The 14,366-nt window shown below is 45.9% G+C and overlaps 1 protein-coding gene across 1 annotated transcript in view; it reads left to right on the forward strand.

Annotated features, from left to right (window-relative positions):
* Positions 1–1,368: 1,368 nt before the first annotated feature.
* LOC144672510 (E3 ubiquitin-protein ligase TRIM7-like) overlaps positions 1,369–14,366 on the forward strand; it is a 19,679-nt gene continuing 6,681 nt past the window's right edge. Inside the window, exons 1-3 of the mRNA XM_078534353.1 lie at positions 1,369–1,854; positions 11,567–11,797; positions 12,961–13,052. Coding sequence (XP_078390479.1) covers positions 1,369–1,854; positions 11,567–11,797; positions 12,961–13,052 — 809 coding nt within the window. The remainder of the gene's footprint in view (positions 1,855–11,566; positions 11,798–12,960; positions 13,053–14,366) is intronic.

The raw sequence follows: 14,366 nt of genomic DNA on the forward strand, positions 1-14,366 counted from the left end.
GAGCCTTGGTGAATTCCTGCAGTGCATCCGCATTAAGGATGGGGGCAACAAATGATGGCCTTGCCAGTGACACCCATGAAAGAATAAAGAGAACAGTAGCAGAGCGATGATGTTATTGGGCTTATCATGCCTAGGCTATTGATTTGGAAATAAGAGTTCGAATCCCACCACAGCTGCTGTGGGAAATTTAAATTTAGTTAATTAAATAAATCAGGTAGTCAGGTAGAATAAAAAGGTAGTCTCAGTAATGATGACCAGGAACGACTGGATTGTCATAAAAACACACCTGTTTCACTAATGCCCTTTAGGGAAGGAAATCTGCCGTCCTTTCTTGGCCTTGTCTCAACTGGAGTATTGTTTCCAATCCCAAAGGATGTGAGAGCTCTGGAAGAGATGTACGGTTTCAGGATGAGATTATATGGACAGATTGGAGAAGTTGAGGAGATTTGAGAGAGGTGTTTGAAATAATGAGGGATCTGGACAGAGGAGATCACAGAATCACACAGTGCAGAAGAGGCCCTTCGGCCCATCGAGTCTGCACCGACACGTGAGAAACACCTGACCTACCTACCTAATCCCATTTACCAGCACTTGGCCCATAGCCTTGAATGTTATGACGTGCCAAGTAGAGGTAGAGAAAAACTGTTCCCATTGGTGAAAGGTTTGAGAACCAGGGGACAAAACTGGATTTAAGGTGATTGACAGAAGAACCAGAGGTAAGATGTGGCACGCAGCAAGTGGTTAGGGTCTGGAGTGCATTGCCTGAGAGTGTGGTGGAGGCAGGTTCAATCGTGGCTTTCAGAAGGGAATTGGATATTTATCTGAAGAGAAAAAAGTTGCAGGGTTGCGAGCAAAGGGCAGAGATTGGGATTGGGTGAATTGCTCTTGTAGAGAGCAGGCACAGACATGAGGGGCCAAATTGCTCAGCTGTAACCATTCGGTGATTCTATGTATGCGACTCTGGACCCACAGTTATATTGCTGACTCTACCCCCAGAAATGGCTTAGGAAGCCACTCATTATCACCACCAGCTTCTCTAGAGCGGTTAGAAACAGGCAATAAATGCTGGTCTTACCAGTGACACTCACATTCCGTGAATAAATTAAGAAAAAGTTATAAAGTTAAAATTGGGGAAGCTGTATTGCACTGATCCCAGGGAGCCATTGTACACGGAGAGGGAATCTGTGAGATTGCAGTCTGGTCAATCTCCCGCTCTGTAGCCTACGAAGGGTTAATCTCCAGCCAGAGTGAACCTTGAAACTGTAACCACCAGTCTTCAGTCCCTCTCAGTCAGTTTGTAAGCTGCTGCTCCAGGTTTCACCCTGTCTGCTGTGCTGTGCCAAACCTCTTTCCAAAGTTTCGGTGAGGATGGAGGTCACAGCTTCAGCTCAGCAGGAATCGACTTGTGTCGTCTGCCACTGCCCAGCCCGGGTCACTGAGCAGTTGCCCTGTGACCATTACCTTTGCTCAAACTGCATTGAGGATATCCATGCCCAAGGTGCAGCTGAGGGTGCAGTGGGCTGCCCACTGTGCAGCAATACATTCCCCTCTGATCCCAGCCTGGAGCACAGTCCTGGTCTCCCCCGCCCGGACAAACCGGAGGAGGCTGCTGCTATCTCGGACCCCGCTGCCGAGCTTCCCTCATCCGGAGGAGACCCAAAGGAGGCCAGAGTACGTGACAGTTCCGGCGAGCCCTCGACTGATCCAACAGAGAGACGGTGCCGGGAACACAATGAGGTTCTAGAGTTTTACTGTGAAGAAGACAAAGAATGTGTGTGTGGCCCCTGTACAATAACAGGCAAACACAAAACTCACACCCTGATGAGCTTGGAGAAGGCAGCAGCTCAGATTAAGGTGAGTGAGAGGGACGTGGAGCCTTCTGTGTCATGGAGAAACGGGGACTGGTCTCCTCTGAACAGGGAAGGAGAAAGGGAGATGTAATAGGGGCGGTCAAAATTGTGAGGGATGTCGACAATGTGAATAAGGAGAAACTAATCCCACACAGGAGAGCTAGAAACCAGGAGGACAAAGATTGAAAATAGTTTGCAAAACAAACCAGAAGGCAGGATTCGGAGAATGTATTTCACACATTCGGTTATTGTGGTGTAGAAAGCACTGTCTGAAAGGGCGATGGAAGCAAATTCAATAGTAACTTGGGAGTTGAATAATATTTGACAAAGGAAAGATCTGCAGGGAATATGGGGAAAGAGCAGGACTAATTGGAATGTCCTTACAAAGAGCCAGCACAGGCACAATGGGCTGAAAGGCCTCCTTCTGTGCCAAATCATTCCGTGATTGTACGTTATAAATGCAAAGGATTTAAGGAATGATTTTAAATGCTGCTGATGTGATTGAGAGGGTGTGACGTCCCTGCTGGGCTAGGCCAAGGTCAAAGATTCTGAAGGGGTTTGACGGGGTAGATGCTGAGAGGATGTTTCCTCTCGTGGGGGAATCTAGAACCAGGGGGCACAGTTTTAAAATAAGGGGTCTCGATTTAAGAAGGAGATGAGGAGGAATTTCTTCTTTCAGAGGGGCATTAATCTTTGGAATTCAGTTCCACAGGGAGCTGGGTCATTGAATATATTCAAGGCTGTGTTAGTCAGATTTTTGATTGACAAGGGAGTCAAGGTTGGGGGAGGCAGGAATTTGGAGTTTAGGGCACAATCAGATCATCCATGACCTTATTCAATGGGGGAGTAGCTCCGATGGGCCGAATGGCCTACTCCTGTTCCTATTTCTTAAGATCGTGTGGTCATTGATTGTTTCCTCCTCTTGCTGTGGTGAGGTTGAGAGGACAGGCAGGCACTGAAAGTTGTGTGTCCCAAGGCATCTGTCCCGCCGCTGGGCTTGACACCACCAGCTCACGCCTCCGTTACACTCAGAGACTCAGGGTGTGGGGGACCTGGGTGGAGGTGGGACTGTGGGGCACCCACCCTCCAAGCTGAGACACTCAATGCCCCAGACCCACCCCCCCCTCCCCACCCTAGGATACTCATTGCCCCTTCATCCAATAGCTGTAAGATTTTGGGGGTCTTTAAGGCAGGAACAGACTTTGCAGCAAAAGTTTTGTTGTGAATCAACTGCATTGAAAAAAAAAGTCAGGATAAGTTTATTAATTCTCAGATAAACTATCTTAGAACAAACTTGCGCGGTGATTTAAAGCTTAAGGCGGAGTATTTTCCCGTGTCAAGATCTGGATGGCAGAGCGCACAAAATGGTTTTTCTCACAGTTTTGGTTTTTGGGTCTTTGAGCACCCCCTCCCCCTGCCTTCGCCCCACCGCCACCCACCCCCAACCGCACCCCGCACCCCCCCCCCACCCAACCCCCTCCCATCCACCACCGTCTCGTTTTGCTCTTGTCTCTGAATGGTCTTTCTCTCCACCGTGAAGAGGGCAAACTCAGGGCATCCTTCATTCTGGTTGTTATCCAATTAACACCTCCCTCACCCCAATCATCTTCAGCCCTGTCAGTGAGGACACTTTCTTTGACCAACCAGGAATAGTTTATGTGGCTGTTGCTTACATATTTACTAAAGTAATGTCTTTTTCATCTCAATGCTTTCACACGCAGTGGCTCCTTATCTGGCAGAGAGAGACGAGCAGTTTCTCACAGGCAGTCTTCAAGGTCTTGTCTATTTTTGCCTTGAGCAAGCTCTTTAAAACTTGACATAAACTCCAAGAATCTTTCCAACTTGGCATCCTTTCTATACTGTGCCCTACTCCTAAGTTTTAGCACTTCACTATCCTACAAAGAAGGGTGTTTATAAAGTCAAGTGCTTGTACACTACAAGGTTAGATATTAGTTTCTTATGAGAAAGTTAGATTTTAACAACTAGTATTTTTCTTATTTACCTAATAATCTTACATAGCCTAGGACACCCATCACCAGCCACCCCAGTTCAGGACACTTCCCCCACCTCACCAATCCCAGGCACCAACTGCCCTCCACCCTGCCAAAACTACACTCAGCCCTGGGACACCTCCATCCCCCCTCCAGGATCCCCCACCCTCTCCCCCACCCCACTGCATTAAACTGGGGGGCTGGGTGAGAATTGCCCTCCCGTCCAGATGATGGGAGCCTCCTTCTGTGTTCCCCAAATGACCAGAGAGGGGAGAAACTGCGCAAACCAGGCCAGAGCTCCGCACGAATATCAGCGGCTTAGGGTGTGGGGGAGAAACAGGCCCCTTATTTGGATCCCAGTATTCCTCCCCTCTTCTCTTCCTCTTGACTCCAACCCGGGGGTTGGTCCCACCAGAGGGTGCCCTCTGGTACCTATCCCAGGTAACCGTAACCCATGCATAAGCCTTGATGATGGGATATTTAACCATGCACAGGAGAGATAAAGAGATAACACAACTAGGCCCCACTCTCACCTCGTTCTACATCCATTTGCGTGCACAATCTGACAGCAGGGTTTCTGGATAGATTCTACAGCGGTGCTAGTGGATTGCAAGTCAACAAACGTAACCATCACTGTTCAAGAAAGGAGGGAGAGAGAAGACCAGGAACTACAGGTCCATTAGTCTGACATCAGTCATCAGGAAAATCCATTGTTAGCAAGTGGTAACAGAGCACTTAGAAAATCATAATATAACTAGGCAGAGACAACACGGTTTTATGAAAGGGAAATCATCTTTGACAAATCTATTAGTTTTTGAAGATGCAACAATAAGGGTAGATAAAGGGTGGATGTTGTGTATTTGGTTTTCAAAAGGACTTCAATAAGGTGACACAAGAAAGGTTGTCGAGCGAAATAAGGGTTCATGGTGTTGGTGGTAATATATTAGCATGGATAGAGGATTGGTTAACAAGCAGGAAGCAAAGAGTAGGGATAGCCCAGAAGGGAAAAAACAATATAAAACTGTGAAATAAGAGTACTGGTCCGAACAGTTTTTTTCCTTCTTAGGGGGACATTTTCAAGTTGGTGGGATGTGACTAGTGGAATTCCATAAGGATCAGTGCTGGGGCCTCAGCTATTTACCATCTATATTAACGACTTGGACAGAGACAGAGAGTAATGTTTAAGTTTGTTGACGATACAAAACTAGATGGAAATGTAACGTCTGAGGAGGACGTTATGGGCTGAATTTTGCCACAGAGGTGAGTGTGGGTCCAGAGACCAGGAGGAGCAGAAGGCAAGATCAAATAGTTGTGCATTGGGACAGTTCTGATGCCGCCCCACCTCCGGGAGAGACTCCCCTGGGAGAGCTGCCTCCGGAATCAGCAACCACTCCAGTTAATCAGACCAATTAAGGCACACTTAGGGTCCATTTTCAGAAGATGCTGGCATTCTCCCGGTGTTGGACTGGCTCCCCACGGCTTCTTGTGGTCAGCAGCAATTTGGAGGCAACTAGGACCGCGGGCCATCAGTTCCTCCTCTCACTGGCCCAAGGAATGAGCTGCAAGCTCCTCCTTCATATCGATGATGGCTCTAACTGTGTTTCTTCTTTAATCTTAACCTCTCACCAGGCTTTCAAGAGCACTTCTATTTTGAGGCACCCCACCAACACCGCCCCCCCCCCCCCCCCCCCCCCCCCGCCCCGTGCTCACCTTTCTGCCTCAGCAGCGCCCACCTCTCCCCGTGGGGCAGCCAACCACTTGTACTGTGTGCCCTCTCATTGGGCATCTCGCCTCGGTAACCAACCTGCGATCCATCATTGGATCGGAGGCCCGGCCAATTGGGAGGCACCCCTCAGTTAAAGCCACACTGGCGAGTGCCTTGATGACGAGCATGGGCTCAGGACCCATGGCATATGGTCCCGATATCTGGTTTGTGACACCAGTGGGAAAATCCAGCCCAAAGCTTCTGCAAAGAAACGGGTTATGTGAGTGCGTAAGGTGGGGTATAATGGTGGTGAAATATGAAGTCCTTCACTGGTAGGAAGAATAGGAAAATCAGAATTTTTTTTTGATGGTCAGAGACTTTTAAGTGTTGGTGTCCAGAGGGATTTGCATTTCCTTGTACAAAAAATTGTACAAGTTGACGTGCAGGTACAGCAAGAAATTAAGAAGGCAAGTGGCATGTTTGCCTTTAGTGCAACTGGGTTGCTGCAACTGTATCGATCTTCAGAGAGCACATCTAGAGTATTATGTACAGTTATATACTTGCCTTAGAGGGGGTGCTACAAAGGTTCACTAGACTGATTCCTGGGACGTGATTGTCCTATGAGGAGAGATTGGGCAGAACGGACCTAAACGTCAGCATATAGGTTGACCTTTGTAGCCTTGAAAAACCCCTCTGGGGTCAACTTGTACGGCCAAGTATAAAAGTGAGCCGTCGACGTGGGTCTGGTTGGTCACTGTTTTGAAATGTCATCAGCATCTGCTGCAAAGATTGGGTGTGTCTTTCACTCCCACACATCTTTGCAACACAACCTGTGCTGCCTGCTTTGATCCCTTGTGCCCAGTTAGAAGATACCAGCGAGTAAAATGTACATTTGTGGGGTGAAAAGTCGAGGACAGCTACTAATGCGAGTGTAGCATGTTGTGGCTGAAAAGGGGGTTGACTTATACTCCGCGTATACGTAAAACCATGATATTTGGGACCAGAACATGGGGTCATCCTTGACACCGGGTCAACTTATATGCCTCAATTTATGATATATACTCTAGAGTTTTGAAGAATGAGAAGTAATCCCATTGAAATATGTAAGATTAAATATGTAAAACTAAATGTTTGTTCAAAGAAGTGGGTTTTAAGGACTATCTTAAAAGAGGAATGAGAGGTGGAGAGGCAGAGAGGTGTAGGGAGGGTATTCCAAAGCCTGGGGTGCAGGCAACTGAAGGCACGGTGGGGTGATTAAAATCAGGGTGTGCACAAGAGGCCAGAACTGAAGGAGTGCAGAGATCTCGGAGGGCTGTGGGGCTGGAGGAGATTACAGAGATAGGGAAACAAATAGTTGCGTTCAAAATGAGAAGAGGTGGTTTGGTGAGAATTTATAAAGGGACTGGATAGATCTTTAAAGAGGAAGAGCATCAAAACGTAAGGGGGAAAAGGCAGGGAAATGGGATGTGAAAAATCCAAGTCAGTTGAAGACCTGGCATAATGGGTTGAGTGACCTTCTTAAGTCCTGAACCTCCTGGGTTTTAGTGTGGTTGCTAATTAGCCACCCCTGATTGAGAATATTCCACGGAAGGTGAAGAGCCTCTTTATTTCCCAATTAGCCGTTTCCTAACCATCAGTCGAACAATCTTCTTCCCATCTCTGTTAACAGAAAATGATCAAAGGAAACTAAAAAACCCCACATAAAGGTTGTCTTATGAAGAAAGGTTGGACAGGTTGGGCCCATACCCATTGGAGTTTAGAAGAATGAGAGATAATCCTATTGAAGATCCTGAGGGGACTTGATAGGGTGGATACCGGATGATGTTTCCACTTGTGGGAGAGACTAAAACTTGGGACATGGTTTAAAAATAAGAGGAATGACTCCCTTTTAAGACAGAGATGACGAGAAACTTTTTCTCCCAAAGGGTGGTTGGTGTGTGGAATTCTCTTCCCCAGAGAGTAGTGGAGTCTGGGTCATTGAATTTATTGAAGGAGTTGGTCAGATTTTGGAGGAAGTCAAGGGTAATGGGGGAGCGGGGAGACAGGGAAGTGGAACTGAGATCGCAACCAGATCGGCCATGACCTAATGAATGGTGGAGCAGGCTTGAAGGGCTGAATGGCCTGCTCCTGTCCCTATGTAATTTTGTCTGCTGCCCCTAAGATTTTTCACCAGGGTATCATGGCGTCTCCAGGCCAATCCTAGAGGGTTGGTAACACTGATGGGCACCCTTGAACCTCTTTCTACTCGTACCTAGTACAGTCATCACTGACAAATGAATCATGTCTTACATTTAAATTCACACTGAAGTATTATCTACTCTCTTTGCAGGGCAAAGTGTTAAACAGTGTGATGCCTCTTCTGCAAACTCAACAGGGTTACCACTTCAAATATCAAGATCTCCAAAAATCAGAAGATGAATTGAAGGTAGAAGACACTCTCACTGCTTCAGGGGTTTGAAGAGCCTCCTCTTGGAGAGACATTGTTTCCTCTCTGTCTCTCGCTTGCGCTCTTACTTGCTCTCTCTCTATCTCGCTCTCACTCGCTCTCTCTCTCTCGCTCTCACTCGCTCTCTCTCTCTCTTGCTCACACTCTCACTCTCTCGCTCTGGATTGTGTGCAGTAGTGAATTGGTTATGTGACTGGACTAATAATCTAGAGATCACGTGTTCAAATCCCATGGTGGCATTTTGAGCATTTGATTTTTTTTTGTTTTTTAAAAAATCTGCAAATAAAAGGTGGTCACGGTAAAAGTGATTGTAAATCTGTCAGATCCTCGCAATAACCCTACCCATTCATGAATGTCCCTTTAGGGAAGGAAACCTGCCATCTTTGCCCGGTCTGCATCTATATGTGGCTCCAGTCACACATCAACGTGATTGACTCTTAATTCTCCGCTAAACCGGCCTGGTAAACTACTCAGTTATATCAAACCAGTAATGGTTCCAGAAGGAGGCCCAACATACCGTCACCTTTTCAAAGGCAACTAGGGATGCAACAACAACTTGTATTTATATAGCACCTTTAACGCAACGGAATGTCCCAAGGCACTTCACAGGAGCATTATCAAACAAAGTGTGACATCAAGCCACATGAGCAGATATTAGACAAAAACAAAAATACCTGGAAAAACTCAGCAGGTCTGACAGCATCTGTGGAGAGAGACACAGTTAACGTTTCAAGTCCGTATGACTCTTCAACAGAACTAAGGAAAAATAGAAAAGAGATGAAATATAAGCTGGTTTAAGGGGGGGGGGGGGTGGGACAGGTAGAACTGGATAGAGGGCCAGTGATAGGTGGAGATTGCCAAAAGATGTCATAGACAAAAGGACAAAGAGGTGTTGACAGTGGTGATGTTGGCTAAGAAATGTGCTAATGGTGACATTAAGGGTAGAAAGCAGGACGAGCAAGGTACAGATAGCCCTAGTGGGGGTGGGGTGGGGGGAAGAGATTGAAATAGGCTAAAAGGTAGAGATAAAACAATGGATGGAAATAAATTTTTTTTTAAAAATGGAAATAGGTGGGAAAAGAAAAATATATATAAATTATTGGAAAAAGCAGGATCAGAAAGGGGATGGGGATGGAGGAGAGAGTTCATGATCTAAAGATGTTGAACTTAATATTCAGTCCGGAAGGCTGTAAAGTGCCTAGTCGGAAGATGAGGTGCTGTTTCTCCAGTTTGCGTTGAGCTTCACTGGAACATTGCAGCAGGCCAAGGACGGACATGTGGGCATGAGAGCAGGGTGGGTGTGTTGAAATGGCAAGCGACAGGGAGGTCTGGGTCATGCTTGCGGACAGACCGAAGGTGTTCTGCAAAGCGGTCACCCAGTCTGCGTTTGGTCTCTCCAATGTAGAGGAAACCGCATTGGGAGCAGTGAATGCAGTAGACTAAATTGAGGGAAGTGCAAGTGAAATGCTGCTTCATTTGAAAGGAGTGTTTGGGCCCTTGGACGGTGAGGAGGGGGGAAGTAAAGGGGCAGGTGTTGCACCTATATTAGGAGCAGATATTAGGTCAGAGGTTATTTAACAGTCAATCACATTGCTTTGGGTCTGACCAGCCAGACTAGGCCAGACCGGGTAAGGATGGCAGATTTCCTTCCCTAAAGGACACTAGTGAATCAGATGAGTTTTTATCACCAATCTGGAAGTTTCATGATCACTATTAATGAGACTAGCATTTTTCCACATTTCCTGGTACCTTCTCAAGGGCAATTAGGGATGGGTAATAAATGCTGGCCTAGCCAGCGATGCCCACATCCTATAAATGAATAAAAGAAAATTAATTGGAATTAAAAGTCCTCCAGTTGCCATGTTGGGATTTGAACTTGTGTCTCTAGAGCATTAGTCCCGGTCTGTCTAGGTAACATTGCTACCGTGTCCACCAGTTCCTGCCTTCCATACAGCAGCCATGGGTGGGCAGGGCACATTTAGTTATTCAAGGTCCATTCACCCAAGACCAAGTGCCTGCTACTAACAGTGGGGTGACACAGTTCAGCGACAGCCTGCACCTTACTCCTGCTAAGCATTTCAGCCCAGCATAAAATTCACACGCAAGATGTCCCATCAAGTGCAGGAGGTGCAGGGGTGGGTGAATGTGAGGAGGAACTTTTTTACGCAGTGAGTGGTAATGATCTGGAACTTGCTGCCCACGAGGGTGGTGAAGGCCAAGACGATTGATGATTTCAAAAGGAAATTGGGTGGGTGCTTGAGGGAAACAAACTTGCAGGGCTATGGGGATCAAGTGAGGGGGTGGGACTGATTGGATTGCTCTACAGAGAGCTGGCATGGACTTGTTGGGCCGAATGGCCTCATTCTGATCCGTAATGACTCTATAAATGATCATATAGCATTAGACAGTGGTGCCCCTCGATCCGGTTCCACCTGTTAGATCATGGCTGATCTGTATTTTTAACCCCATCTACCCACCTTGGTTCCATTCTCCTTAATACTCTTGCCTAAGAACATAGGATGATAAGAAATAGGAGCAGGAATAGACCATTCAGCCCCTCAAGCCTTCCCCGCCATTCAACATGATTGTGGCTGATCTGATTGTGGCCTTAACTCCACTTTCCTGTCTGCACCCCCCCCCATTCTTGACTCCCTTGCCAATCAAAAATCTGTCTAACTTGGCCTTGAATATTTTCAATAACCTAGCCTCTATTGTTCGCTGGGGAAGAGAATTCCAAAGACTAACAACTCTCTGAGAGAAGAAATTCCTCCTCATTGCCGCCTTAAATGGGAGACCCCTAATTTTTAAACTGTGTCCCCTAGTCTAGATTCCCACATGAGGGGAAAGATCCTCTCTGCATCTACGCTGTCAAGCCCCCTCAGGATCTTGGTTTCAATAAGATAACCTCTCATTCTTCTAAACTCCAATGAGTATAGGCCCAACCTGCTCAACCTTCCCTCATAAAACGACCCCTTCATCCCAGGAATCAGCCTAGTGAACCTTCCCTGAACTGCTTCCAATGCACGTGTAACTAAGGAGCCCAAAACTGTACTTGGTACTCTAGGTGCAGTCTCACTGATGCCCTGTATATTTGTAGCAAGACTTGCCTACTTATATTCTCCCTGCAAGAAAGGCCAACATTCTATTTGCCTTCCCAATTACTTGCCGTACCTATATCCCTATCAAAATACTGCGGATGCTGGAAATCTGAAATAAAGACAGAGAATGCTGGAAATACTCAACGGGTCCGGCAGCACCTGTGAAGCAAGCAACAGAGTTAATGTTTCAGGTCGATGACCATTCACCAGAAAGCTATCAATCTCAGTGCTGATATTTCTCAATTGACCACCCCAACCTCAATGGTTTTTGCGGGGGAAGAGGATTCCAGATTTCAGCTACCCTTTCTGTGAAGAAATGCTTCCTGATGTCACCCCTAAATGGCCTAACTCTAATTTTAAGGCTGTGCTGACCACCCAGCTTGTTCTGGACCCTCCCCCCCCGCCCCCCACCACCCGACCCCCCCACCCACAACCAGTAAATAGTTTCTCTATCTGACCATGAGTCGGCATTGCAGATGCAGATCAATCGACTGCGAGGAAACCTGTCGAAGAAGTTTTTGGAATGGAGGAAGAGCCTGGAGGAAGATGAAGAAAACGTGCTGAAAATGATTGAGGAGGAAGGAATCCGAATCACAGCTCAGAGCAGTACCTGTTCCAAAACATTAAACGAGAAGATGGACTTGATCAGGCTGATAGACGATGAAGCACAGGATCTGGCACGATGCGATCGTCTATCATTTTTTCAGGTATAATAACCAACAATACATTTAGATACGTAAATGTCAACTATTTTTTCCCATTATTAATCGCCAGGTCCATATTTAGAATGGAATCTATCTCTGTAAACTTGTCCTCCTCCCAGTGGTAGCCCTGTACTGCCCACGCTGGTTGGATGGAGCAATTGCAGCAGGACAAGTTGACTGAGATTATGTGGGCATGGGAGTTTATGATGGAAATATACGCGTTAAGGACAGGAATGACTTCAAAATGAGGGTTGAATTGCACACCCTGCCCTGTAACAGCATCACCTGAAAATTATCCCTGGTCTTGTCTTCCTATGGGCGGTCAACTGGTCACATATTATAAATCTTAGAACTGTTCTAGCTTCCGGTATACAAAACCTCACTGTCACACTTTTGTGTCATCTTTTACTCCCCATCATAAATTCCAGATTTATAAAAGAAACTGGCTATGTAAACATGTCACAGTGTAATTACAGCTCCCTACCACTGGCAATGCTATAACTGCTCAGCTTTTGCATTTCCTGATTCCTCAATGTGTGCTGCAGAGAAATTCCTACATACGAATTAGGAGCAGGAGTAGGCCACTCGGTCCCTGGAGCCTGCTCTGCCATTCAATAAGATCATGGCTGATCTGGTTATAACCTCAACTCCACATTCCCACCTCCCCCCCACCGATAACCTCTCATCCCCTTGCTTATCAAGGATCTATCTACCTCTGCCTTAAAATTATTCAAGGACTCTGCTTCTACTGCCTTTTGACCCCTTATTCTTAATGTGACCCCCCACTAGTTCTAGATTCTCCCACAAGAGGAATCATCCTTTCTGCATATATCCTGTCAAGACCTCATAGGATCTTTTATGTTTCAATCAAGTCGCCTCTTACTCTTCTAAATTCAGTGGAAGCCTGTCCAACCTTTCCTACGTTAAAACCAAATTGCTATTAATTTTCAGTATTTAACTATAAAGTACATGCAAACTTTATTTAAAAATTAAGAACAAAATGTACCTACAATGGGGCCTGAGTTGTATCTGTGTACAATTATTCCCTATCCTTTAATTTGCTTTTCCCTGAATACTGTGCATGGTGTTAGTCCTCATGTGCAACCCACTGGTACATTAAAAACCTGGCGTGTGCACAGATTTCCTGCTGACTGTTGTGACCACAGCCGATGTTAAATGCTGCGCAAGCCAAACCCCAGAGGGAAACTTGGCTTATGGACCATATCATTTTTTTGTACTCTGAAAACGAGAAGAAGATGTACTAATGTCAGCAGCAAGAAGTCCAGTAACAATTTTGGGGTTTTAAAAATTAAAATTAAAATGTTATTAACAAGAATAAAATAAAACTGAAGCATACAAGATTGCACAATTAAGGTCAGTCTTACAATACATTCCTCCAAAGGGACTCTACTGGGTCAGACCCACGAGTAAACACCTTCTAGGCAACCCTCCCTTATAGATGTTTAACTTTTAAAAAGTCCAGTAATATTACTAAAGGCAAACTGCTGTAGCTTCAAGAAAAGCATACCACATGACCTGTAACTCTTCCACTCTGCTGTGAAAATCCAAACTTCAGAATAAAACTGCTTCTTGCAGCCCAATACTTTTCTGGCTTGACTGCATGGTTGATTCAAACTGCATCTTCTCTCAGCCACAGCTCCAGCTGCTATATCTCATGGCTCAACAGCCCAAACAGCTACAGCCCCCTAAGTTCTCCACAGTAACTCTAAAATACCCTTTTTCCCTTTCATCTCAGGTTCCATTGTTTTCACACCTCTTTGAAACTCAAATCCTTCCAAATATAAGATCTTTAATGTTTCCATCTTGTCTCTGCTTTCGGGTCAATAAAATATGATATCCCCACTTCTATTTACCTATGGCTATTAACCTACAGAACTAGTGCAAGATGCAAACATGTCTCTTGTTACCCCGACTTCTCTTTGATATTCAAACAAACTCTCCACTTATCTAAAAATACAAATGTTAGATCCAACCTATTCACTTGTACCTCAAAGCTAACAGCTCTATCCTTTTCATGTTTTAAACCCCCCAGACAGCCTGTCTCCTATTAACTCTGCCCAGCTTAATTAACTCATTTACACACACACACACACCACACACACAGCCTCCTTTATAGAATAACACAATATTCCCCAAAAATATAAAACAACATCCATTTCTCATTTCACAAACCTTAATGTTTTATGGTCATGACTTGTTATGGTCACACCATTTTTTATATTAACAGGCAGGTGCTGGTGTTGCCATGGTTACAAGTTGAGGCTGGTAGGTGGCTCCACTGAATGCCTGTACTGCTGTTATGAGTGATGCTGGGGCCTTACACCTGACCCAGGTACACTGGTGCCACCTCAAGTTTACCCACCTGGTTCACTAATGCCCTTTAGGGAAGGAAATCTGCCTACATCTGCCTGGTCTGGCCTACATGTGACTCCAGAACTGACAGCAATGTGATTGACTCTCAACTGCCCTCTGAAATGGCCTAGCAAGCTATCAGTCCAAGGGCAATTAGGGATGGGCAACAAATACTGGCCTTGCCAGCGACACCCACATC

Source organism: Cetorhinus maximus, chromosome 3 (assembly GCF_964194155.1).
Source record: "Cetorhinus maximus chromosome 3, sCetMax3.hap1.1, whole genome shotgun sequence".
NCBI lineage: Eukaryota > Metazoa > Chordata > Chondrichthyes > Lamniformes > Cetorhinidae > Cetorhinus > Cetorhinus maximus.